Genomic DNA, 26408 nt, shown 5'->3' with positions numbered 1-26408 from the left:
GTTAAATAAATTTTTAGTACATCGATGTATACATATATATATCCGTTTACATTATCCGAGGAAACCCACTTTACATTCACGATACTTCTCGTGCCGGTTTGAAAACAGCTTCATGTATAATTCATGCCGGTACTTATAGTAGCCGTATCTCTAACAGAAAAAGAAAGCAATTTAAAAACCATTGTAATTACCATGATTCCCCTTCTTTGCCGTACTTATGTACACTTTGGAATGAACGAAATAGTTTTTCCAATATTTCACGATATTTACAAAAAAAAAAGAAAGAAGAAAAAAGTTTATTCCTCTCTCCAATAATAATACATTAACTTTACAACGATATTCTTCATCTCCAGATTCATTTCCTATCCTTCCATTTTATCTTCGAGAACAATATCTTTTTGGAGGAAAAATTAAATTTTCTCTTCGACCATCAAAAGTATAATCGAAATACAAGATATTCGAATTTATGTACTTCGAATTTATATATTTAAAGAGAAATCAATTTTGAATGTAAAAATACGAGATATATATATATATATATTTTGATATATTGGAAGAAAAATTAATTTTCTACTCTCACGATATATATTACAAAGATACAAGATCGAGGAAAGGTGCAGAAACGAATTTCAAAAAGAATAAAAATTATTCTTACGTTGCGATTAACCTAACCTTTTTCTCATTTCGAAGCAAAAAAAAAAAAAAAAAAAAAATCACTCATTTTACGATTCTCTTCGCATTAGGCGCAAGCTGCGCTGATGTACGATGCCGTATTCGTCCTCGTCGAGGCGTTCAACAAGTTTCTGAGAAAAAAGCCTGACAGAAGCAACGTGAGACGGACCGGAATTCCTGGAAGCAGTCAGATTACTAACGGCACCAGGGCGCTGGATTGCAATAGCAGTCGGGGCTGGGTGACACCGTTCGAATATGGCGATAAAATTTCCAGGCTACTCAGAAAAGTAAGTGAAATCCATCCTTCCTTTTTTCCTTGGAGAAAGATTAGAAAAAAAAAAATAAAATAAAATAAAATAAAAATGGCTTAGAAATAAATGTGGCTTCGTTTCAACGATTTTAATATCTATTAAATTGATCGATACAAAATTTAAATAACGCTTTACTCGTATTAATTCGTGGAAAGATAAATTTCATTTTATCAATCACTTTCAATCTCTGAAAATTGATTGAAAAATAAAATTTTGCTACATTTATTAATCTCGTTCCCTATAAACCGTTTGAAAAATAAATATATCTTTATCATTAATTCCAATATTTATAAATTGTTCGATTTAATTAAATAACGTTTTGTATATCAATTACAATCTCTATTAATCGTTTAAAAGATAAATATTGCTTTCATTAATCACTTTCCAATCTCTCGAATTAGCCCGAAAAATAAACGTCGTTTTGATTATTAATAAATTGTAATCTCTCCGGAAAATCTCTTTAAAATTTATGGATTATGAATTTCGATCTCTTTTTTTAATTATTGAAGAAAGAAAAAAGAAATAAAATATAACTTTATTTATCGCTTTCGATCTTTAAAAATCGTGGGAAAAATAAACGTCGAATAATAACAAATTTTTCTAAGCTTACAAAAAACAAAAAACAAAAGTCAGCGAACACAACCGACAATCAAACGGCGTTAGAAAAGCGTTAGAAAACCATAAATCTAAGAACCTAACAAACTATTCATCTCAATAAATCATTCAACCACCCGCAGCTTATTTCCACCACCGTTCCCTCCGTTCCTAAATTTTTTTCACATCCCTTCAATTTTCAGACCTCCACTGAATCTCACTTTCTCGTTCCACAAATTCTGCACCCATTCAATTATTTATCTCAATGTTAGGTCCTCCTCCACGTACGGTCAATCTTTATCTAATAAAATTTATTTCACTTATATATTCCTTTTTTACTGTTGAAGCTTCGATTATACGTCGTAATTTGATTCGTTAAAAATGATATAATACTCCTATTCAACAAATGCTGTTTTTCTTTTAACAAACAAGTTAAGAAGAAAAATTAAATAATTTTAATTTTATTTTAGTATTAAGAGAGGTATTGGTTTCTATCGATAACATTTTTTTTAAAAAATAATTTTGTAATGCTAGCTAAAAAATTATCGGATTGACAGATAATTCAATATTCATCAAATAAAATAAAACAAATAAAGATTGATAAAAGAAATTGTTTGAACCACGCTATTTTCTATCACACGAAAAAAACTTTCTCTACAATTCATTTTCAAATTGTACGATGAATAGAATTGCAATTACGTGTATTGTGATTTATCTCGAAAAATAATACAGAAAAATAAAAATACCTATTTCTCCTTAACATTCTTTCGAACAAACGAACCTTTCTACGTTTACCTTTTTAATTCACGACGCGTTACAAAAGGGTGAGAAAGTTACGCATATACGTGGAAACGATCTCGACCTGAAATTCTTGAAGCACGGAAGCGCTTTATATGTTTCGAATGCCGATGGCAATCGAAATTGCCAGGGACCCTTCCCGACGTCTCTCTGCCATTGACAGTAATTGGTGGTTATTCCGACTCTAACGGCATTCCTACGTCCACGTCAGATCCTTCCCCTCCGTTCTATGTACACACGTGTACAGTTACACCGGAAGTGCCACCCCTCCTCCTTCTCCTCCTCCTCCTCTTATTACATGTCGATTCATCGTCTGACAAACTCGGTCGAAAAGAAAAAAGAGAAAGAGAAGTGTTATTTTATTGAGAATTGATAAGCGTTATTGGTCAAGAATTTTTTCACGATTTCTTACACGGAACGAGAATTTTGTTTTTATGAAATAATTTTAGTATCAAGAGATATTGGTTTCTAACGATTACATTTTTTTTAAAAATAATTTTGTAATACTAGCTACGAGTAAAGAGAGAAGCTTATCAAGATTATATTTATGAGAGGAAATTTTAAATTTTCGGCTGACTTTGAAAAATTGATGAAATTTGATTGAAGATGGAGAGGTTCGATCGTGTAGATAAGGTATCTGGATAAGCAAAATGTGATTTTTATGTGTAAAAGTAGGTCGAAAATGTGGAGTAAAATTTGTTCGCTGGAAATCATCGTTTTTGAGAAATTTTTCAAACGAAAGTAAATTTTGATCGATTTTCACTTGGAAAAATTGTAATTAATGAATTTCTATTTTTTTTTTTTTTAATTCTTAAAGAAGAATTGAAATCGCGAAGAGAATCGAACAATTTTCAAATTCAAAAATTCGATTTCGTCGAACGAAGAGCTTTGAAAATGAAAAAATTTTTTTCTAGATTTTTTTTTTCACATATTTTTCATACATAGCATAAGCCTTTATCTATTATCCGTACGTATGAATATTGAATCAAATTCACTCGAGTTCGAAAAATTTTTAAATTCGATTTTCTCGAAAACGAAAATTCAAATGAAAAAATTCTATTCCACATTTTCGATTCATTCTTGTATTATATACATCATTCTGTAGATTGTAACATCATTGTGAATCCATTAAAAAATCTTGGAAAGTAACTATAAATACATATACTAAATATTAAAATATATCATTAGTCTAATACTTGAATCACCATCCTCTGTATTCACCCTTTTTTAAACAAACAGTGTTTACAAACATCGTCCCATAAAAGAGCGAGAGTCGTTACATACAGTTACATCGTTCAACAATCAGACTCTTTGATTCCCATTTAACTTTCAGGTGGAAATCGAGGGGCTGACAGGGGAGATCCGCTTTAACGATGACGGTCGCAGGCACAATTACACCCTCCACGTTGTCGAGATGACGGTCAACAGCGCCATGGTCAAAGTAAATATATTCTTTTTTTTTTTTCTCCTTCCTAGAATCCCTTATTTCCCTCTTCCTTCATTATCTCTACACCAGTTTCCAAAATGTTCAATCAACCAAATCTCTCGACAAAAGGGAAAAGGGAGGAAAATATTGATATTACACAAATACGAAAAGAAACAATTGGATTGTTTTAATTTCTTTCTTTCTTTTTTCCTTCGACGATTTTGCTCGACAATATTGACCATCTATAACCACGAACACATACACACACGTTCATCACACGTTGATTGTAACGTATCTCGACCAACTATCAGCTATTCACGATTTACCTTTCAAGGTGGCTGAATGGACGGACGAGGCTGGATTCCAGGCAATCGCGGCAAAGTACATTCGACTTCGACCGCACGCGGAAATCGAGAAGAATAAAACCTACATTGTCACAACCATTGTGGTAAGAATGGACGAAACGAATAGGATTGTGTTTGTTCAAATGATTGACTTTTTTTTCTTGATTTGCTTATTGTAATATTGTGTCCAATGGTACAGGAGGAACCGTATATTATGCAGAAAAAATCGGATAGCGGAGAGATATTGACTGGAAATGATAGTTACGAGGGCTACTGCAAAGATTTGGCTGATCTCATAGCTAAGAAACTGGGAATAACGTGTAAGTATATATTTATCGCACATTTTTGCAAGAATATTTTGCTTTTCTCATCCTTTCTGATTATTATATAATTGTAGTATCATTGCATCATCTCAAGATAATATAAATTTTGAATGCTTGTTCACTGTCTACCAGGAATAAAAATAAAAAGAAACAGAAAAAATCCATCCCTTTCGAAAATCTTTTTTCTTTGAATCTGTACAAATCAAAAGAACAATTCAATTCTCGAAACGAAAAATAAGTATCAAACAAACTTTCGAATTTTAATTTTGACAGATAATCTTTTAATTAACAAAATTATAATTACAAAAGTTAATTGAATGCTTATTTTTATATAACATATCTTCTATCATAATAAAAATCATAAGATAATTTCAAATCCAAGAAATAAACTATTAAAAAAGGAAGAAAAAGAATAATTTTTTTAATAAACAAAAAAGGAAAAAAATTTTATATTGTACGAAAAAAATAAAAGTCCACAGCTTACACTTACACTTTTACCACATTTTTCTTTATATCCAATTTTCTATCTACGTGAATAACGCCCCCCAAGAAAAGAAATGAAAATAAAGATTAAACAATATCGATACAAGCATCCGCCTAGTTACCCCGCCCTAAAGTAGTTCAAGAACTTTCCACTTTCAATTAATTCAACGAAACAACTATTCCACTACTAATTCAATAATCTCATCACTTTTGAAATTAAATGAATCAAACAGAAAATTTTCCTTTTCCAGACGAACTTCGTATAGTAAAAGACGGTAAATACGGTATGGAAAATTCTGACGTTCCCGGTGGTTGGGACGGCATGGTCGGCGAGCTGATCCGCAAAGTAAGTTTCAGGGAGATCGATCAATGTTCTGGAAAACGTCCATCGAGATCTCGATGCGATTTCTAGAACAAAGCGTGCCGGAAGTCAGCGTATAGGGATGGACCGAACGATTTCGTCCGACTAGGCGAAAGATTGCACTTATATTATTGATCGGCCTCGAGTTCTGTCTCGAAATGGACGTTGAACGAGCTGTTTTATCTTTGGTCAGAAAGTACGAAATTCGTCCACCAGATGTCTCGAGCGTGAAAGCTCTTTACAATCGTCTAACCTGTTTCCATCTGGCGGACGAATTTCGAAAAAAAAAAAAGAAACAGAAATTTACTCTGTTTTTCTGTAACAAAATTTTCGAAATGAAATATCATTATCCTCGATCAGATAGACGAATTTGTTTAGAAAATTAAAATTCGAATGAAATATAATTTAATATCGTTCGGTTAAGAAATTATTTTTAAACGGTTAGTTGTAATTTATTAATGTAATTTATTTTTGTAACGTTATTCATTATTCGTATTTGTTTGCAGGAGGCGGATATTGCGATTGCCCCCATGACGATCACGTCTGAACGTGAACGAGTGATCGATTTCAGTAAACCCTTTATGTCACTTGGAATCAGTATAATGATCAAAAAGCCCATCAAACAGAAACCGGGGGTTTTCAGCTTTCTCAATCCTCTGAGCAAAGAGATATGGGTGTGTGTGATCTTCTCGTATATCGGTGTGTCCATCGTTCTTTTTACCGTGTCCAGGTAAATGCGATTTTATTAAAGATATTCTCCTTTTTCGACGGATAAGTAGTTACAGTCGATATACGGTCAGGCTCAGGAGTAAAAATATATATGTTTGATATATCGTTTAATCTCTCTTTTCACATCTTTCTTATTTTATAGAATCAATTTTTATAAAATATATTTAAAAATTATACTAATTTCCCTCTGTATCATGTATTATATATTATTATTCACTGTCTACCAGGAATAAAAATAAAAAGAAACAAAAAGAATCCATCCCTTTCGAGAAAGTCTTTTTTCTTTAAATCTGTACAAATCAAAAGAACAATTCAATTCTCGAAACGAAAAATAAATATCAAACAAACTTTCGAAAGATTTTAATTTTGATAGATAATCTTTTAATTAACAAAATTTACTATTATTATAAAAATACAATTATAACATTTAGAAAAAAAGATATTTGTATAATCAAGTATAATATTTCCTACAAAATCTCACGAAAACATACACAAAATTTCACAATGCAAATGTAAAAGGAAAAAAGAAGAAGAATTACGTACAAATGATCAATGAATTTTAATTTTCTCTTTCATACATTATCACACTGCTAGACGCTCTATCTCACAAGGTAATTCTTCAAATTGTAACCTATGTAAATCAACGGGAGAAACGAAATTTATCGTCGCAGAAATTTCCGTGGCCGTGATTGATGTCGCGCAAACGACACACGCCATTACCTTCTCCTCTGGTATTTCGCCCCTCGATCTTGCTAATCACGACTAACCTTGTTTGGTATTACGTGTCGACTCGCGACAATCACGCGTGCATTTATCGCGATCCACAACGATAAATCGCCCCCGCTTTTCTTCCGCCCTCCTTGATATTTTACCATTCTCGCGTGACTCCCCCAAATACGATTTTAAACGATCGCGATTCGAGGATTCGATCGTAATCTCGATGGAGGAACGATAAAATGGAAATATCTTATCGTTTGGAACGGTGGATATCTTGATCGATCACTGCCTTCCTAACCGAGTTCCCGGTTAATTTACCAAGGAAACGTACGACCGGATGTCTCTTTAGATTTTCTCTCCACGATAAGGCTTTATGCCGTGTTTCAATGAAATCTCTCTCTTTCAAATTTGCATCGTTGGATCATATATGGTGGATTCATATATTAATTTTATATATTTTAATATTTTACAAGAATCGTTGATAATCTTGTAAGATAAATAAATAATAGAATTAAGGGAAAATTACTTGTTAATCAGATAAATCATATCACCATATATATTATGTTTCTTGTAAAATTAAATTCAAAAAATATCTAGAATTATTTTCATTTTTTCTTAGATTCTTATATCATTGTTATTTTTCTCTTCAATTCGATTATTTAAAATTTTGAAAAATTACATGTATTATATATATAGGAATACTTCGATTAATTGCACGTTTCTTCGCAGGTTCTCCCCTTACGAATGGCGAGTACTGACACTGAGCAGTGGTGGTGATCCCACAATGGGGACGAGAAACGATCCCACGCTGCAACATCCGCACGGGTCGCAGGGATCACCTCATATACCCACCTCGAGCATGGCGAACGATTTCAGTATCATAAACAGCCTTTGGTTCGCTCTAGCCGCTTTCATGCAGCAGGGTTGCGACATATCGCCCAGGTAAATCATTCATTTCCTCGCAACGGTTCTACACCCAGATCCCCGTGATAACCTGGCTTTGAGAAAATTACCAGTCCAGGTGCTTTAGGTAAAAATTAATTAAACCTTAATCTCGATCAATTATCGCGCACTCTTTCCACATCGCACATACGAGATCTCTGTGAATTAGAATAGGAGGATATTTTTCTAGGAAATGTCGTAGTGACAAGCTTAAATAATTTCTGATCTTTCTTTATTTAGAACACGTCGTACTTCTATCTGAATAATTTTAAATATATATATATATATGAATTTATATTTTTTTAATATTAAGAAATCGAAAATTTGCAAATATTCATTTTTGAGAAACTTTGATTGATAAGCTTGATTTTCAAGCTAGATTTTAGAAAAGCTGTTTCACAATCAAAGAAAATGATATCGTCAAGTGAAAACAAAATTGAATGTATCAATATCCATAATAATCGAAACTCAGGTGTGAACAAATATGCCAGGTCGTGTGTTATGGAGAAGAAAAACAATTGAAATTTTTTTCTCAAATAATTATTCCTATTTTTGACCTGTTCCCTATTCCTATTTCCGCGATACAAGCGAAAAGAGTAAAGTGTATAGAGTATAGAGAGAGAGAGAGAGAGAGAGAGAGAAAGCGTCTTTTATTTGAACAGGTCAACCATACTGTCTATTAATAAAAAGAATCGGGTAAGATTCTAAAGGTTCGTTGCTTCCAGCTCGCTTAAACTCTTCTATAAACGTATCATTGCTCTTCTACTATAACGAGCAACACGATCTTCTCTAAAAAGAGATTACTTTTGTGTAATTAATTACAGAATTTGATTCACGACACGACAAAGTACATTGAAAGTATAATAAATGAAATTCTAAACGACTTGCCATTCTTTGTCACCACTATTAATTACATTAACAATGACAATGATCTTTAAGGAAAATTTCTCTTTAATTGTATAATAATCGTTACGATACAATCATTACTTTATAATATATTAACTCAAATATAGAAAAAAACTACGATTATTGTTTAAAATATATAAAAATGAACGGTATAAAACTCGATGAAATCTTATTAAAAATTAGAAAAACTTTAAATCGCTATAACTTCGAAGATAATGATTTTCGATCAATCTATGAAAGATCATTAAAACCGTGGAAACTTGCTCTTTAAAATGCTTTTTCATTTATCTCGATACAACTTCCGGTTCCCGAGATATCATCGTGTAAAGAGAAAGGTAATTTTTAATCGTTTACCTTAAACTCGATTTCAATCCCGATTGAAATTAGAAAAACTTTGAATCGCTATAATTCCGAAGATAATTACTTCCGGTCAACAAGTGAACGATCATTAGAAGCATGAAACCTTCCCCTTTAAAACGCTTTTTGATTCATTCCGATACGACTTCCGGTTCCCGAGATATCGTCGTGTAAAGAGAAAGGTAATTTTTAATCGTTTACTATCTCCGTCCTTATCGGATAATCGGACCTCTCGCTCGCACTCCCTTGACTGACCTATCCCAAACTCTAGACAATCGACAGACGCGATTCCTAGAAAAACGTAGTACGCATTTCCAGGAAAAAATGTAGGTCACTGGGTCGCGGTCCCATTCATAATTTCTGCACTATTTTAAGCGCTATGAAAACTTTGAATCCTTATATCTCGGCAACCGATCGAGATATCGATAAAAATCAAAAAGTGACTTCAATGGTATGGCTTCCTCTATTTCTCGAATAGGTTTTCATGATGAAATTTTCAAAGTTTCATTGCGTGTTTTTTAAAAACAATTGATCTATTGATACAATGTAAAATATATTCGAATATTCGAACATGTTTCAATGTGTAAAAATCTGCAATATAAATAATTGTAAATAATAAAAGAATTATTAACATGAAAATACTTACTCGATCAGATTACTCATCAAATATTATGAAACAAAGTTATAAAACAATAAATTGTTATTATATGTAATTGGCAAAGTTAAGAAAAAGTGAGGAAAGAATTCTACAATTTCCTAATTAATAAAACCTTCTCATAAACGTAAGTTTAAACGCTGTCCTTCAACGCATGCACGATCTGCATCACCATCCGCCAGCAGATAGCCCAACGATGATAACCTTTAAGAGGGTGATTTACGGGGGCTGCACCCCAGGAGGGTTAAGGTACACGATAATTACTGTTGCAAATTCCTTTAAATTATAACTACGTGCTGGCGTAAACGGCGATTATAAACCGCGTGGCCGAGAATTATCAGAATATAATCGGATTACTACGTTTCTCGTAGTCTCGTGCGGGGTGTAATTTAGAACAGCACTCTCGCAATCAGCGCCGCGATTAGGCGACCAAGCTATACGAGGGCGGCTCATTTAAATGAGCGTGCCGTTTCGTAGCCGCTCGAAAATTCCATTAGCGACACGCTTGGCCGCGTCGAGGTCGTATTTGTATATAGCGTACATTTTCACCCGATTCGACTCCCCCTTCCCCCCTTTCCCTTCCTTTTTTTCAAACGCAAGTTTTACGTTCCTTTTCCAAGTTTGTCCTTCGTTTATTATATAAATATCGGGTTGTTCTCTTGAAAAAAAGAGAAAGAAGAAGAATAAAAATTTTTTGAGAATGTTTTTTATTCTTGTTTATTGATGACGTAATGAAAAATTTCTTCTTCTTTTTTTCCCAATATCTTTTTTATTTTTATAATTGGCTTCGTGTTAAAACAATCAGTAAAGTTAAAATAAGATTCAATAATGTTTTTGAAATTGTATTTTGTAATAGAATTTCTTGTAAATAATATCAAAAATTGTAAAAATCCTTCGATCTTTGTAAAACTTACTTTAGCATATATTATTTTGATCGTCGTGAAAGGATTAAGATATAAGTTTTTTATCGTTCTCATGATGAAAGTAGTTTAAATTGAATTTTTTAAAACTTTTTTTTTTTTTTTTTTTCTACGCTTCCGGGCTTTCAAGCTATATCGAGCTGTGCCAGGATCAGGAAAAATACGTTTCGTGCCAATGGTAATACCAGTTATTGCCTCTTTTGCATAAATGTCGACGTTATTTTATGGCATTCTTGGATGGTAATATTGAATATTTTATACGAATATATTATGTTTATATACGAGTGAAAAATAATAAAAAAAAAAAAAAGAATTAGAAAAATGAAATATCCAAATCAAGGATATCATTCTCATTTGAAAGAAAAATCAAAGTTTAAAAATACTGCATAAACACAAGTTCTTTACTGTACTGCTTTAACACAAGTTCTTTCTTTTTTCCTCCAATGTTTCGCATAATATTCGTTTCATCTCTCTAAAACAGAAATTTGAATCAGTATTTTACAATAAAACTGTTTAAATATAATTTTAATATAACGTTTGATCCACAAGAATCAAAGAATCCTCCTTTAAGAGAAACTTTTTAAAGGAATATGCGATCACTTTTAAAACAAACAAAAGTTGAAGGGATGAAACTGTTCACGGATGGGCTGCTCTCGTAAATTTTCGGAGAGACAGTTTTCACGGCCCGTTTCGGCCACTTTGAAATTGGGTCTCGATTAATTTCCATCCACCATACCAGCCCATCGCGGTAGACTCCTTGATTAATGGTTTAAATATTCGCCGATATGAATTGTAAATTTTCGTGAAACATTCTCTGTCCACCGCCTCTTCCTCGTTCCGCTTCTTTCCTCTCCGCCTGATTCCGAGCTCGAAGTTTCGCCATTAAATACCGCCATATCCATTATTGGATAATTCGGTTTAATTTTCGATTTCAAAGTTACACTCCGTTGAAAGCAGAGAGCGAAGAAAGTTGAAGGAAAGATTTAAGGATATTATACTTAAGAAATTGGCTTTGGTGAAAAAGATAAAAAAAATTCGAGGTATTTAAATTTTCATGAGTAAGCTTAACCTTTTCTGTTTACAAGAAAATTTCATTTCTGAATTCTTTCAAAGATTATTTTTCCCGAATTCTTAATAATAAATAAAAAATAATGGTAAATTTAGATTGTCTATAGAAACTGCAAATGAAAATACATACAATTTAAGATTCACACGAATTTCAAAAAACGAATATATCGAACAAATATATATGCATAATAAGTTCTTAATCATATTTATTATATTTTAACAAATAACAATTCGAAACGAATTCTAACATATTGATTTAATTTATGGATACATTAAATATATCTTTCGATATAATAAAAATTTAAAAGAAAAAATTTGAAAGATTTTTTTACTTTGACTCATTGGATTGATGAATATCTCAATATCATCTTATCACGACTAACTGTTCCAAAATTTTTCTTAATCCCCGCATCTCTCGTTCTCGAATAATTATCAATTAAAAAAAAAAAAAAAAAATCACACACAGATCGATATCAGGACGAATAGTCGGCAGCGTGTGGTGGTTCTTCACCCTGATCCTAATCTCCTCGTACACCGCCAACTTAGCCGCTTTTCTAACGGTGGAGAGGATGGTCGCGCCGATTAACTCGCCGGAAGACTTAGCCTCGCAGACGGAAGTGCAATACGGCACGTTATCTCACGGCTCAACTTGGGACTTTTTTCGCGTAAGTGCGTAAGAAAAATCGAGGGATCAATTGATGAAAATTTATGGGGGATGTCCTATTCTCCATTTTGCAGAAATCGCAGATTAATTTGTACAGCAAAATGTGGGAGTTCATGAACTCGAGGAAGCACGTGTTCGTGAAAACGTACGACGAGGGTATTCGAAGGGTGAGGACCAGCAAAGGGAAGTACGCCCTGTTGATCGAAAGCCCGAAGAACGAGTACACGAACGAGAGAGAGCCCTGCGACACGATGAAGGTCGGCAGGAACCTTGACGCCAAGGGTTTTGGAGTGGCCACGCCATTGGGATCCCCTCTCAAGTAAATCTTATCTATTTTTGTTATTACTTTCCTATAATATTCAAAATGAAAATATTGTGTCTATAAATTTACATCAGAGTGAATACACTATTACTTGATTGATAAAGTATAATAAAAAGAAATTAAAATGAATGAGATTGAAAAGATGTTTCTTCATAAAATGACACGAAAGCAAAAGAATTAATAGAGCGTGTGAAATTATATTTTTATAGTATATGATGTCGTAAATAATATTTCCAAGAAAATTTCTTTTTAAAATCTGAAATAAACATTTTCTTCAACATTGCAATGTTATATTTCGTTAAACTAAAGAAAACAAGAATCTTGGAATTTCTTAATGATCCTTTCAAGGGATCGTGAACGAAATTTAAAAATCGACCAGCTTATTAGCTATTTAACAGGAAAAGTTTCTTTTCGATATTTCTCGACAACAACCATTCATCACGTATTCGCGAGCAACGAAGGGATTGAATGGTTCGACCTATTTCCTCCATACGAGGAGGGCATAATTAACGAGGATTTGTAACAGGCAAGAAAGAGGCAAGAAAGTACCCCCCTCGTTGCCTCTTTGAAATACTTTCGAAAAGGTCGTTCCACACAATTAGCATAGAAAAACTCGTACACTTATTTTTTTCATTACTGTTTAAAGGATGAGCCCGATTCTCGTCCAATTCAATCTCTCCAACAACGTTCAATTTTTGTGATTCAACGATTATTTCTCGATTTTTTATCGCATCTGTTCGTGCGTCGAGTTTTTCTGTGGATATTCTTGCTCGTTGTTTCTTCTTATTAGCTTTGTCTCTCATTTAATAGAATTGATATGTTTTCTGCGAATTATCAGGATGATTAAAGGATTTTGTTTAACAAGTTTTATTTCTTTCTTTTTCTTTTTGAACGAAATCTTGTATCGAATTTCTATTGTTAATTCTATAAATTTTATATTTCTTATTATTATGTTATTTCGATATGTATATTGTAATAAAATAATATAAAAGAATTTTCATAATTCAATCTTTTGAAGGATTAATAATTATCATTTTTAAATTAATCTTAAGTGAGATTTTTCGATATTTATTTAAATAGCTTCTAAAGACATATGATCCATTGAAAAATATCAAATTTCTAAATTTCTATATCTCAGAACTTTAGAAGATGAAGTAATTTTTCAAAAAAATTAAATTAAATTTCGATACTTTATCAGCTTGACTTTTGATAAATCATTTAAATCTTACATCGAAATTTATTCAACTTCTGATGGTAATTCTTCGATTAAAATTCTAATATTTTGCTTTAAATTAATATTATTTAATTTCTTATAATATTTCATATTTTGCAGAGATCCGATAAATCTGGCCGTGCTCTCGTTGAAAGAGAACGGAGAACTGACGAAATTGGTGAACCGATGGTGGTACGATAGAACAGAATGCAGGCACGGTGACAAACAGGACGCCTCCAGAAACGAATTATCCCTCAGCAACGTGGCAGGGATATTCTACATTCTTATCGGTGGGCTGCTTTTAGCCCTAGCCGTTGCATTGCTGGAATTCTGTTACAAATCGCACACGGAAGCTACCAGAGCAAAAGTAACGAATTGATATTATTGTCAGCCGAATTAGAAAATTCCTTTCATCCTTCCCAAATTAAGGGACACTTTTATAATTCGATTAGATAATATCAAGAAATTTTTCATACCAAATTGCTGATGTTAATAAAAAGATTTTACTCGAATCATTCACAAAAACGAAAATATTCTATTCAAGTTAAAAAGCTCACTTTTATAACTTAATTAATTATCAAAAAATTTTTAATATCAAATTGCTGATGCTAATAAAAGAATGACTGAAAATTAATTGACTAATTTTCTGGAAAAAGCAATTTCACTAAATCTTCGCAAAAACCAAAAAAAAATCTGTTATAAATCCAAATATTTCTCGATCCCTTATAACCATTACCTCATTCTATTCCTAAAAAAATTCTACTTCCTGTTCCAATCTACCTTCGATTCTTCCACCCAAAGATTCCATTAATCAAGACAAAACTTTTCAGATCCCGTTGTCGGACGCGATGAAGGCGAAAGCCCGATTGACGATCGGCGGCGGTCGAGATTTCGACAATGGCCGGGTAAGTAGCGAGTCCACACCAGATCGGATCGGATCGTAACCACGCGGCCATGTGTAGAAAACACGCTCGAATAGAATCGAGTCGAGGCGAGCAGGGGAAGGGTACGGAAAACGGTTTCTCCCCTTTCATCTCCACATTTTAAAATGGAAAAGAAATATCGACGTAAGGAGGGAACTGGAGAACCGGTTTTCATCCCTTTCCCACCCCTGCCTCGAAACCAACGATCTCGAAATGTATCGTGTAACATACGCCCCCAACGTGGCGGCGTCGGGCTGCATTATGCATATCCGTGCAATACAAGAACCTCTATGACATACATATGCATATATACATAGAAGCATATATATATATATATATAAATATATATACAATAGAGTAAGTTAAGGCATGCAGTTAGCAGGGTGTATACGTTCCACGTGTGTATTGTGAAAGATGGCCTGGGTATCGAGAATTTCGAACAGGGACGTGGTTCTCGAACGATGTTTCTCACGATCGACCTAAGGGCTGTCATCGATCGTTCTCGATATACACATCGTGTATTTTATTATACGTTGATACGATACTCGTATAGGATGTTGAATATAACGCGTTCGTGAAATATACTTTTCGAGGGATCGAAAGAAAAATCTATAATGGAAATTTAAATTATAATATTATAAGAACTTACGAAATGAACTTTTCTAAAGTAGAATCGAACAACGTATGTTTTTTTCTTTTCTTTCAAAGTTTAATAAACGATACGTAAAATTTTTAGATTGTCTAGAATATATCTTTGAAATATATTCCACGAATGCATTAACAGTCTGTGCATAAATAAATATTACGTATAGAAATATACAGATTATTTAATTTATATATATATATATATGTGTGTGTGTGTATAACATATATATATATATATATATCATACGTATATGCGTGCGATGTGCGGCTGGCTGGATGTGTTGCGCTCTTTTCTACTTTCTATTTATTATTACTTACATACCACCTCGTTCTTCCCCTCTCTATCTCTATCTCTATCTCCCCTCACCTAACTTTCTATCTATTATTTCTCTGTTTGTAACTCGATGGATGCAGATGGAGACCGTAATTTTTGCTCGTTTTGCGCGTTTCGTTCTACTTTTGTTTTTGTCTCTAGTGGTACGGACTGCAGAGTTAGACGGAGGATGCATGCGCCTTTCCCGGGACCATATGTGAGTACTTTCTAACCCTTAATTATACGTCCCATCGTGCGCTCTCTCTCTCTCTCTCTCTCTCGATCACGATTCTAAATGCGCCTATTCTCGATCCCTGTTTCGTCCCCTTTCTGCTTCACGCCATCTTTCTTTCTCTTCTTCTCGAATCATCGAGAGATGATAGGTAGTGTGTACTCTCTGTGTCACTCTTTCACTCTTCTTCGCTCTCATTTCTCTTCGATTATATCAAACTCGAAACAATTCGAATTTTTGTATAAAAATACAGATGTTCAATCTTCATTCAAATATATATATATATATACTCGTCGATGCACGATTCAGTTACAGAAATTTGAATATACGTGAATTGAATATATAATAAAACGATCGGCGAATTTTTTGAAAATTGTTTGAAAATAATTTGCTCGGGTATTTTCGCCTTTCTGAAAATTGAACGTACACACACGTCGCAAAGCGTCCTTCTACCTCCTGCTCGCTCCTCCATCTTTACAGCTTTGGTTATCATGAAACTTGCTTACGATCGCGAGACAAGAGCATGGCTTGCAGCATTATTCTTTTAGAGGATGGTGAGGAATGAAACCGTGATTGATTTGTCGAGATCGCATGCAGCTTTGGAAATGCTTGTACGTTAGACACTGTGTTTACACTGCTATATGAACTTTCTTCCTTGTTTTCAGATATAAACAAATATATACCGCGAACAAAATTTTTTAGTAAATACACGATCTATTAAAGTTTTTTTTTTTTATAATTTCTACGAATCTAATTCAAAAATCCATCTACTTTATTGTTAACAATGGAAAATCTCGTTCGAAGTAACTCTTTGACAGTAGATAGGGAAGAGAGATTAAACTTATTCATTCGATGAACGAATTGCACCACCACCGTGGAAAAAAATCTCCAATCTGAATAATGCAATTTCAAACTCGATCGTATATAACAAATTTAAAAAGGCGGGGGGTTTGAATTTAAAAACAAAGAGCTAAAAAGAGCACGTCTTTTCCAAAAACACGGTATTATTTTTTTAACAATTTTTGCCTTTTTTGTATAACTCTTTTTTCCCTTTTCTCCCATTTTTTTCCTTTTTTTTTTTTTTCTTTTCAAACAATATATGTCAAGCACGATTACTCGTTTTAAAACGCTTTAACGCAGCGAAATGGAATTTTCAGTAGCAGTGTAAACAGACCTTTGAACGGAACTGTGCATCGAATGACGACTCGCCTCGTCGTGTCGTGTCGTGTCGTGTCGTTTCTCTCGCGCCAAAAGCGCGATACGATCCCCTCCTCCTCCTCCCCTCCCCTCCTCTCTCACTCCGTCACTCACTTCTCTTCCGGAGCAAGTACGTTTCACAAAAGGCAGGACGGTAGAACGACGGTAGACCGTGGAGAGAATTTTTATGCATCGTTCGCGAGACACTTTTCCTTTTTTTTTTTTTTTTTTTTTTTTTTTTCTTTTTTTCTTTTTTTTTTTCACAAACGGGACGCCCGTTCGCAACGAATCGCGATTCACTTCTTCTCCCTCAGACAGGTAATTTCCTCGAAGGTGGATAATTATCTATGGGTTGGTGGATATTTGTACGGACGAACTCGATTGTATGAGAAAAAAGAAGAAAAGGGGATATTAAGATTAGAGAATATAGAGAAGGATCCTCATATTTAATAGGAGGAATGCTATTCGTTTTGTGAATGAAAGAAATTCGTAAAAAAATTGGAAATGAATAGGTTTGTTTCTTTTTTCCTTTTTTTTTTTTTTTTTTTTTTTTTAATACGTGAGAATAACGTGCATTTTAATCTAAAGTAGAATTTTTCGGGATGCGTAATATCCGAAATGTTCTATTATCCGAGTGTATTCATTTATTATTCGCAAGTATAGGAAATACGTGTCTCTTTTTTTCATCACAAGTAGGGAGTAGAACGTAATTTAAACTTGATGTTGGACACGTTTACATTATTTATTTATAGAATGAAATTATTGAAACTTGGAAATTAGAATGGCGCGATTTTACATTACAATTAAATAAATACGATTTTGTTCTCTTGTCCAAACGGTCAAGACTCTTTATCGGATAATAAATGTCCATTCAGAATCGTTTGGTTAAAATTTGATGAAATATGTTCGTGTTCTTCTTATTCTTATCTCTTTCATTTTTATTTTTTCAAATTTATAGGATCCTGCATTTCCAAGAAAATTTCTCTTACGTCGAAGTACGTACAGTATGTACAATTTGAATCGTTCGGGTAATTGAAACGAGATGAATACCTCTGGATATTAAAGAAATCATATATGGAAATCATATATTCTTGCAATACGGTTGAAATCCATTCTGAAAATTTACTTATACTCGAAGAACAACCCGTTAAAATGCGAAAGAAAAGGTTCGCCTGTAAATTGGAACAAATATTCCAAGATTAAATACAAACAATTCTCACAAAGAAGAGAAACAAACTTTCTCTCTTCGAAGCAAATAAATTTCAATAGCAGTTAAAAAAATTTCCATCATTCCAAAATCCGTCTGTCACACCGCTTCCCACACAAATAAACTCACATCAAATTACCAATTACCAAATAAAACTTTAAATTAACACCAACGAGAAGAAAGCACCAACGTAAAAAAAAAAAAGAAAAATCTTCACACAGCACCACGCACCTCGAATCATCCCCCATCATCGAAACCACCCCAAATTCGAAACCAAAATCCCCCCCAAAAAAAAAACGAAGAAGAAGAAAAATTCACCCCATTCACTCACTCACCACTTCGAACTTTGAACTTTCCACTTTGACACTCGACTCGCAATTCACAGATCCACAGGAGCACGATTCACACGATTCACCCCCCCCCCTTTCTCGAGCACCTCCCCTCTCCTTCAATTATTATTATTATTAGGGCTAACGGGAGACGGTTGGATTTCCAGTACTACGCACCGGCAAACGCGATTGGCAATACCGAGGGCGACCAGGTGCACAGCAATACGCATACCCAGGTGTAAATTACCTGGAAAGCCACAGCATGGAAAGCCCTGGCGAGTCGCCCGCAATCTCCCTGCCCACGCCTCCGCCGCCGCCCCTGGTGGCGTCTCTGCCTCCACCGCCGCCGCCCCCGCCGCCCAGAAGACCGCAACGAAGAAGCGTCACCTTCGCTGAATCGCCGCCAAAGAGCCCGAAGAGGACGAGGTTCTCGCCGTTCCTGCGAAGGCCGAGCATCACCATGCTGGACGTCGCGGTGCCCTGGACACCGGCTTCGCCGCGGGTCTGGTCCGGCCGTCCCGGCGACTACAAGCCCGAATACATCATTTAAGAAGATATATATATATATATACAGACGAACGAGAATGAGAAGAGGAAGAGGAAGTTAGGAGCTCCTTACCCTACGTGGAGGAGCTGGCTCCCACAGCTCCTCGGAACATCCAACGATCCAATTGACAACCCGCGTTTGCCGCTAGTCGAATCATCGCGACTCTCGTTCTCTCGGCGCCGATTATTTATAAAAATATATATATATATATATATGTATACACATTGGACGATGAAATTGGATTCGAGAGATTTCGAAGGAAGTCGGAGGGGAGCGATTTTTCGCAAGTTGATGGAATAAGGTGAGAAGGGTTGTTTTCAAGTTCCTCGAATCGTACTGCCGCACGCGTGATTTGAGATCGTCGAGACTTGAGACTTAGATCGTTTTCGATTTCACCGCGGGGATCGATACGCATCGGTTCGAGAGGGACGAAGAGGAAAGGTGTGCGTGCGTGCGTGCGTGTGTGTGAGCGAGCGTGTGTGTTCCGAGAGAAGATAAAGAAAAACTGGAAGGAAATGCCTCCTCGTGGTTTGTACATTGTATATATTGCGCGCGTAATAATAATGTAATAAACGTAAACGCGAAAGGGCGAAGGAGAAAGTGAATGGTGAGGACTCAGGGTAACTGAGTAAGAGGAGACGAGAGTACGACGAGCTATCGAACGCGGCTATCGATAACCGGGCGAGAACGGGTCGCGATATTCGATATAGTAGAATTCGATGGTCCTGGGGTGGGTGCATGTGCAACTACTCGACAACACAACTCAACTGCCATTTCCGTGGGAGGGGACCGCATAAGTGTCCCCGCATACACGTGTATGTATACGTATACGTGTTTCGGGAGCGAAAATGAAGAATGGTCGACCGTTTGAGAGAAGAAAGAGGATGAGGTTCGTGAAAAGGAGAAGAGAAAAGAGAAAAAAAGGAAAGGAGAAGGTTGACCATTCATTGCTTACTTTATTATTACGTATATTATTAATATCGTTATTATATTCTTTATTAATATTACCGCGACGTTTTTTTTCTTATTACGAGTTCGTTTACAAATTTGTATTTGTACAACGTTGCGTATTTTATTGTTGCGGGAATGGAGAAAGAGGAACAGGGAGGGGGGAAAGGGGGGAGAGGAGGGGAATAGAGACAGGAGGATAGATTTTTTTTAACTGAAGAACAATATTGTGTAATAATCACATCAATGATCGCGTGAGCATTGCGTGTGTGATAAATAATATATATATATATATATATATATAAGAAAAATATAAATATAAATATAAATATATATATATATATATATATGAATATACATACGTATAGATATATCGAAAGAACGTGAAGACGAAAGAGAGAAGGAGAAACGTGCGAAAGGAGAATGTTTCGAATTGTATGCGTGAGAGCAATTAGGATTAACGATATCGTGTAATAAACGCATTATTAAGTACCTATCACCGCCAGTTCGCGCCGATCCGAGCCGACGAGAGGACGAAAAGGGAGGGCTTTTTTTCTCTTTCTCTTTCTCTCTCTCTCTCTCTCTCTCTGTCTCTCTCCTTTTTCTTCTCTTTTCCCTCGACGGCCGTAAATTTTTACAAGCGCGCGGGCCGATTTTCGAGCTGATTCTCGAACGCCTCCTTCGTCGTGATCGCCGCGATCTGGCGAAAACGAACGAACGACGTACGTTTACGGCCAAGGTTTTTCGTGCCAAAAGACGATATCTCTCCCCGATATAACACGATAACACGTCCGGTGCCGCGATGCTGATACGAATGGAAGCCGCTCTCCGACGTCCAATATATATATATATATATTGAAATATTATTTCGAACGTTATCGCTCGACGGGTTGAAACGAGGGGGAGGGGGAAAGAGGGATGCGTTAAATAACACGTTATCGAGAAGATTGAGAGGGATTTTATCGAAATTTATTGCTGGTCAATGAATTGATTCGGTTGATGAATATTGGAACATATTTGATGGAGAAGTGAAAACGATTTTTATGAATTTGGAAGTTTGAAAATTTGATGAAATATCGTGTAAACTGTAACACGATTCTAAAGAATTTATTCGAAGCAGGAAATCAAAAGCGAATATATATATATATATATATTTTTAATTAATAAATAGAAAAAGAGAGGAATCTGATAGAAATCAAAATTTCGAAGAAAATCAAAGTAAGATCGTTCGAGCAATATCGTCATCGTGGCATCGAACAATATTCCAGGGGAGATATATTCTCAGAGCCAAATTACATGTTGCGACGTATAAAACTATTTTTCTGAGTATTCACGCTACTCTTGTCTCAGAGCACAACTTCGGTTCATAACATGACATGGTTTTATTTACTGCCATAGATCGAAAAAAAAAAAAAAATAAGGAAAGGAAAAAGAAAATACTCGTCAATTGTTCGTTTTGAACCTCGGTGTCTTCTTACGTTCATTTCCTTCCCATCCGATCCTCTCGAGGATCGAGGATCGACCGCCTGTTTTATACGTGGCAGCGATACGTGACCGATCTACCTATCATATCGCCAGATTTTCTTATTACGACTAATTGTTATCTATCCGCGGTTCGAAATAACGATAGATTACAAATACCGTGTATCGTGACACGTGACACACGCGATGAACACCGTGGGGTGAGTTTTATCGGAGGATGTCGAGCCGATCTTTGATCGAAGGCCGCACGTTCTCACCATTTTGCGAAGCGTGATATCCGCCGATTTGAAATTGAAAATCGGGTACGCGCGAGGCGCGAGTTTGAATATGAATCCGATTTCGAAAAGAAGATGTATAAGTGTACAGATATCAAGTTGTTCCCAAAAATTCTTTTCGGGATGATGATGACTCGATTGGCCACGCCTTCGATCGAAATAATTTCTTTTTATTTATCAATCGTTACCTCGAACGTAACATAAATCTACGCCATTTTCGAAAGAATAAGATAAAAATTTCATGGTAATGGAAACGGAGCTACGAGAACGCTGTATATAAAATTTTATAAATAATAAAATATTATAATCTGATTAATGTAAGTAATGTTTTCAATAGCTCAAAATTCTAGAAAAAATAATAATAATAAAAGAAGATGTGAGAAAAAAATTTTTGGGACAATTTGGGATAAAAATTTCGAATTGGAGGGTAACTCGTGTCCCCGGCACGTGACAGCGTGGCGCCAAATTCGAATTGTATAAACGCGACGGTATTTTTGTTCCCCCTCCCCGTCGTTGTTAACGTTTTTTGATGTTCGTCGTCACTTTTTCTAATCAAACACACGGAACGAAATCACCTTCATTTTTTCGAAAAATGAAGAAACAATGTAACAGTCCCCGTATACCGTCCCGGCATCGTTACGAGAGAATTTAACCCTGTTCGTTTTCTTTTTTTTTCTTTTTTTTTTTTTCTCTCACGTGAAATGAACGAAAAGAGGGGAAAAAAAAAAACAGATGAACACGAAGCTCGAAAAACATTCAGGATATTCTATCTGCTGGATGATTGTAAATACTTTTCTCCTGCGAGGGAAATAGAAGAAACGTGTACGATGGAATTTTTAATTTTGTAAAATATAATAAAGGAGAACTAGGATGGAGAAAAGTCTTTTTTAGAATATTTACCGATATTTTCTCGAATGTTAATTGTGATAGAAACGTTTCATAAGCAATTGAAGTGGCGAGGAAGAATGATTATAATTTTTTTGGAAGTGTTTACAGTGATTCAGTAGAATAGATCGGTCAATGGTTTCCTCTTTGTTCACCTTCTGATCCCTCCTCTCATATTATATATAGAAAAATGAATTTGTGACAAACTGTTATATAAACTGGATGACTGTAAATATTTCCTATATTCACAATGAATAATAACACTTTTGTAATTTTTTCAAGAAAAAAAAAAAATATATACAATACTTGCTTCCTTACTTATAACATTCTATCTATCATATTTTTTTTATTAACCAAAAGTTAAACGTGTCAAAAGATAGAAAAACTTTGCAAAAGATCCACAATCTAATCAATCCTGATAATACAAAAAAAGGTACAAAAAAAAGTGATAAAAAACTTTTTCTCTGACGTGTCGAAATGCTAGATAGAACATTTTAACTAAGGATGACAAAAATACCAATCCAATATAAAAAAAAAATAAAAAAAACAAAAAATAATAATAAAAATTCATCTTCGATGCTTCGATTTACAAAAGATTAAGTGACAAAAGATTCTTAATGAGATTAAACCTAAAAATAATCGAAGCGGTTAAAGGTGGATAAGTATTTACGGGAATCCAGTAGAATATCCCATTATCTGATCAGACGATTGCGCCACGAGCCGTAAAAGGAGGAAGCGCGCAAAACGGAACTGAAACAGAGCGAATATAAAAGGCGAAACTCTTTCGAGGCTCGTTTCGAGAAAAAAGAAAGAGAGAAAGAAAAAGCGTAATTAAAAGTGTAAAAGAAGAAAAAAAAAAAAAAAAAACGTGCGTGGAACGAGATCACGCGATGAGGATCAAACGAGAGAAAAAGATGAGACAAGAACGAAGAAGAAGAAAAAAAAAAAAAGAAAAGAAAAGGAAGGAGAAAAAGGGGGAAAAGAAAAAGTAAAATAGCGTCTTCCAGTTTGCGCTTTCACCGATCGCCGCATAAGAATTACGCTTGTACCTTCGATTCGAGTATCCTTCGTCATCTCCCGTACCATTCCGTGGCATGATACGATCGATCCCCTTGTAAAACCAAGTTGTATACCAATCAAATTTGTCACAATACAGGATCGTTTATTTAAATGTAAACCGCGATGTGATTCGATCCCTCCTTTCCCCGATTGCTTGCCAAGGTAAGTGTGTACGTATACCGTCTCGTTAATTGGAAATTTACATCTAAATCTCTCCCCCGTTAATCGGTAATTTGCATCTAAATTTACAGGGAGAATACTACAGCCGCTTCCCGGAAAGCGGTAGAAATAATTTTTCCCTTCCTCCTTGGAAAAATTGTAATTGCTTTTTTTCTTTTATCACATCTTATACTTTTTGCCAGGAATGGAAAATTCGAAATGTAGAAAAATTCTATCGAGAAGAGAAGCGATTCAAATTGGTACGAAAAGTAATTCATTATTATGAAACTAATGCAATTAGTTATTAATATAATAATATATTTCGTGAGAGCTGAAAATTTATCTTTTATTGGCTTTTTGGCAAATTGTCGCAAATTTGTAATTGGAAAAAAAAAAAAAAGAAAAGGAAGATGCAAGGCGCATCTCGCGGAATTTCGAGAAGAAAGTTGGCTGGGGAGCAGGAGCGTTGAAAGTACGTTATAAAAAGTAACGAGCATGCGGAACAACCGAGTGTACCGTACAAATTAACATATAATGAATAATAAAGTGGTAGAAAATCTGCTTTTAAGGTAAGTACAAAGTAAAAACCGTTTTAAACCGAACGATAAAGAAATATTCCTCCCATTACGCTAAGTATAAAAATTGAGGCAAATTGCTGTTTAGTTACGCCATAAGAAAAAAGGAAGAAAAAGAGAGAGGAAAGAAAAAAAAGAGGGGAAATATTTACGTCCAATGTTTTTCGGAATAATAAGAGTTACTTTCTTAACGAACTTCTTTCTTTCTTCAATGTAATTTTCAGAGGAGTAGAAGTCTTTCCTCTCTCTCTCTCTCTCTCTTTTCCTTTCTTTTTTTTTTTTTTTTTTTTACTATCTCCAGGCTAGAAAGGTTTCTCTTGTATTAAATAACAAGATGTTCCTTTAAAGTTGGATCTGTTACGATTCAGGCGACGTACAAAGCGACGCTTGGCGGGAAAGCGTGGAAAGGGACTTTAAAAATTGTATCTCAAGGCGGAATACGTAAACAGAAAGAGGCAGACGCGAAGAAACAAGGGCAAGTATATAAATATTTCTACGACGCGGTGTAAGTGTTACGCTTAACCCCTTAACTTCGTAATTATTCTTTTAAAGGGGATAGGCCGATAGGCGACGCGTCTAATATGGCGAGCTTGTGTTCTAAAAAATAATCGAATTCAAACAAACTTGTGTAATATAATCGATTCTTTCCTCTTGTTTTTTTTCTTTCTTTTTAAGGGAAATATATAATTCGACTTTTATCTCGCTTTTATCCAATACGTATGTATTATTATTATTATTAAACGTAGAGCAGTGTTTAAATAGATTTTCAAACATGCGTTGAATAATATTTCAGAGAACAATGAACACATATGTTATTTTATCTTACAGTATTTAAACAGATATCCAAACGTGTGTCTTAAATATTATCTCCATAGGAATAACAATATACGTGTGTTATTTCATCTTCGTACAGGATTACTTCTAATGAAAAATTTTTTAAATCGTATTATTTATCTTTTCTCCCTTGGTACAAATATGATAGATCAGCATTAATCACTTAGAGATCAAAATTTATCGTTTCTAACAAAATCATCGATGATTTAAAAGAATCGAATGATGATATGATATTCAAAAACCAATCCTTCACTTTTTCTACATATATATATTTATAAATAAATATGAATTAATTTCACGAGATTGACAAAAGAAAATGGAAAACAGAATTCTCTCAATTTTTAAAATAATTTTGTTTGTACGAATAATTTCCTTGAAAAACAAAGAAAACATCTGAAGCAATATACGTTCCCTGAGATTCACAATAATCTAAATCGCTAATTACGTGAGATCTCAACACACACAAACCTCTCCAAGATCGAGAACACGAGGTAAACACGCGCAGCATCTCCCGATCATCTCGTCATAGTCAATCCCACGAATGTACCGCGTTAATTTAGCTAATGCAGACTAATACGACCGATACATCCGAAGCCAACCCTATTATCCACTCTCGCTAAACAGCTATCCGTATTGAGGGAGCGTTGGAACAGAGTCATGGCACGTGTCTCCATATTCTTTTTCTTTTTATTTAAACCCAAACTCACAAAAATATTCGAATTAGAGAAAATTCACCAAAATCTTCAGGATCATACGAAATGAAATAAAACCTAAAACGTAAGCTTCATTATCTCGAATTATTACAAATTATCAGAACATTTTTATCGTCGCATATTCTAATTTAACCTTGATCCTCAACTTTGAGACGCTCATAGTATTTTTGATCTTCCTTCGATTACATATACGAGAAGGAAAAAAGTAAGAGAAGAAATAAAGTGGAATATGGGAGAAATCTCCAACATCCCATAAATGGAATTCGCACGAGCTCGAGCT

At 34.7% G+C, this 26408-nt stretch overlaps 1 protein-coding gene across 1 annotated transcript in view; it reads left to right on the top strand.

Moving 5' to 3' along the window:
* LOC122716681 (glutamate receptor 1) overlaps positions 1 to 20347 on the top strand; it is a 277322-nt gene extending 256975 nt beyond the window's left edge. The window contains 13 exon segments of the mRNA XM_043939999.1: positions 744 to 959; positions 3709 to 3816; positions 4136 to 4249; positions 4345 to 4465; positions 5203 to 5297; positions 5819 to 6042; positions 7488 to 7700; positions 12073 to 12271; positions 12345 to 12589; positions 13926 to 14103; positions 14106 to 14172; positions 14636 to 14710; positions 18819 to 20347. Coding sequence (XP_043795934.1) covers positions 744 to 959; positions 3709 to 3816; positions 4136 to 4249; positions 4345 to 4465; positions 5203 to 5297; positions 5819 to 6042; positions 7488 to 7700; positions 12073 to 12271; positions 12345 to 12589; positions 13926 to 14103; positions 14106 to 14172; positions 14636 to 14710; positions 18819 to 19201 — 2238 coding nt within the window. The 3' untranslated portion in view covers positions 19202 to 20347.
* The last annotated feature ends 6061 nt before the right edge of the window (positions 20348 to 26408 follow it).

This window comes from Apis laboriosa, unplaced genomic scaffold, assembly GCF_014066325.1.
Source record: "Apis laboriosa isolate Shangri-la unplaced genomic scaffold, ASM1406632v1 scaffold47_cov149, whole genome shotgun sequence".
NCBI lineage: Eukaryota > Metazoa > Arthropoda > Insecta > Hymenoptera > Apidae > Apis > Apis laboriosa.
Note: the sequence above shows the minus strand (reverse complement) of the source record. Positions and strands in the feature narration are given on the sequence as shown.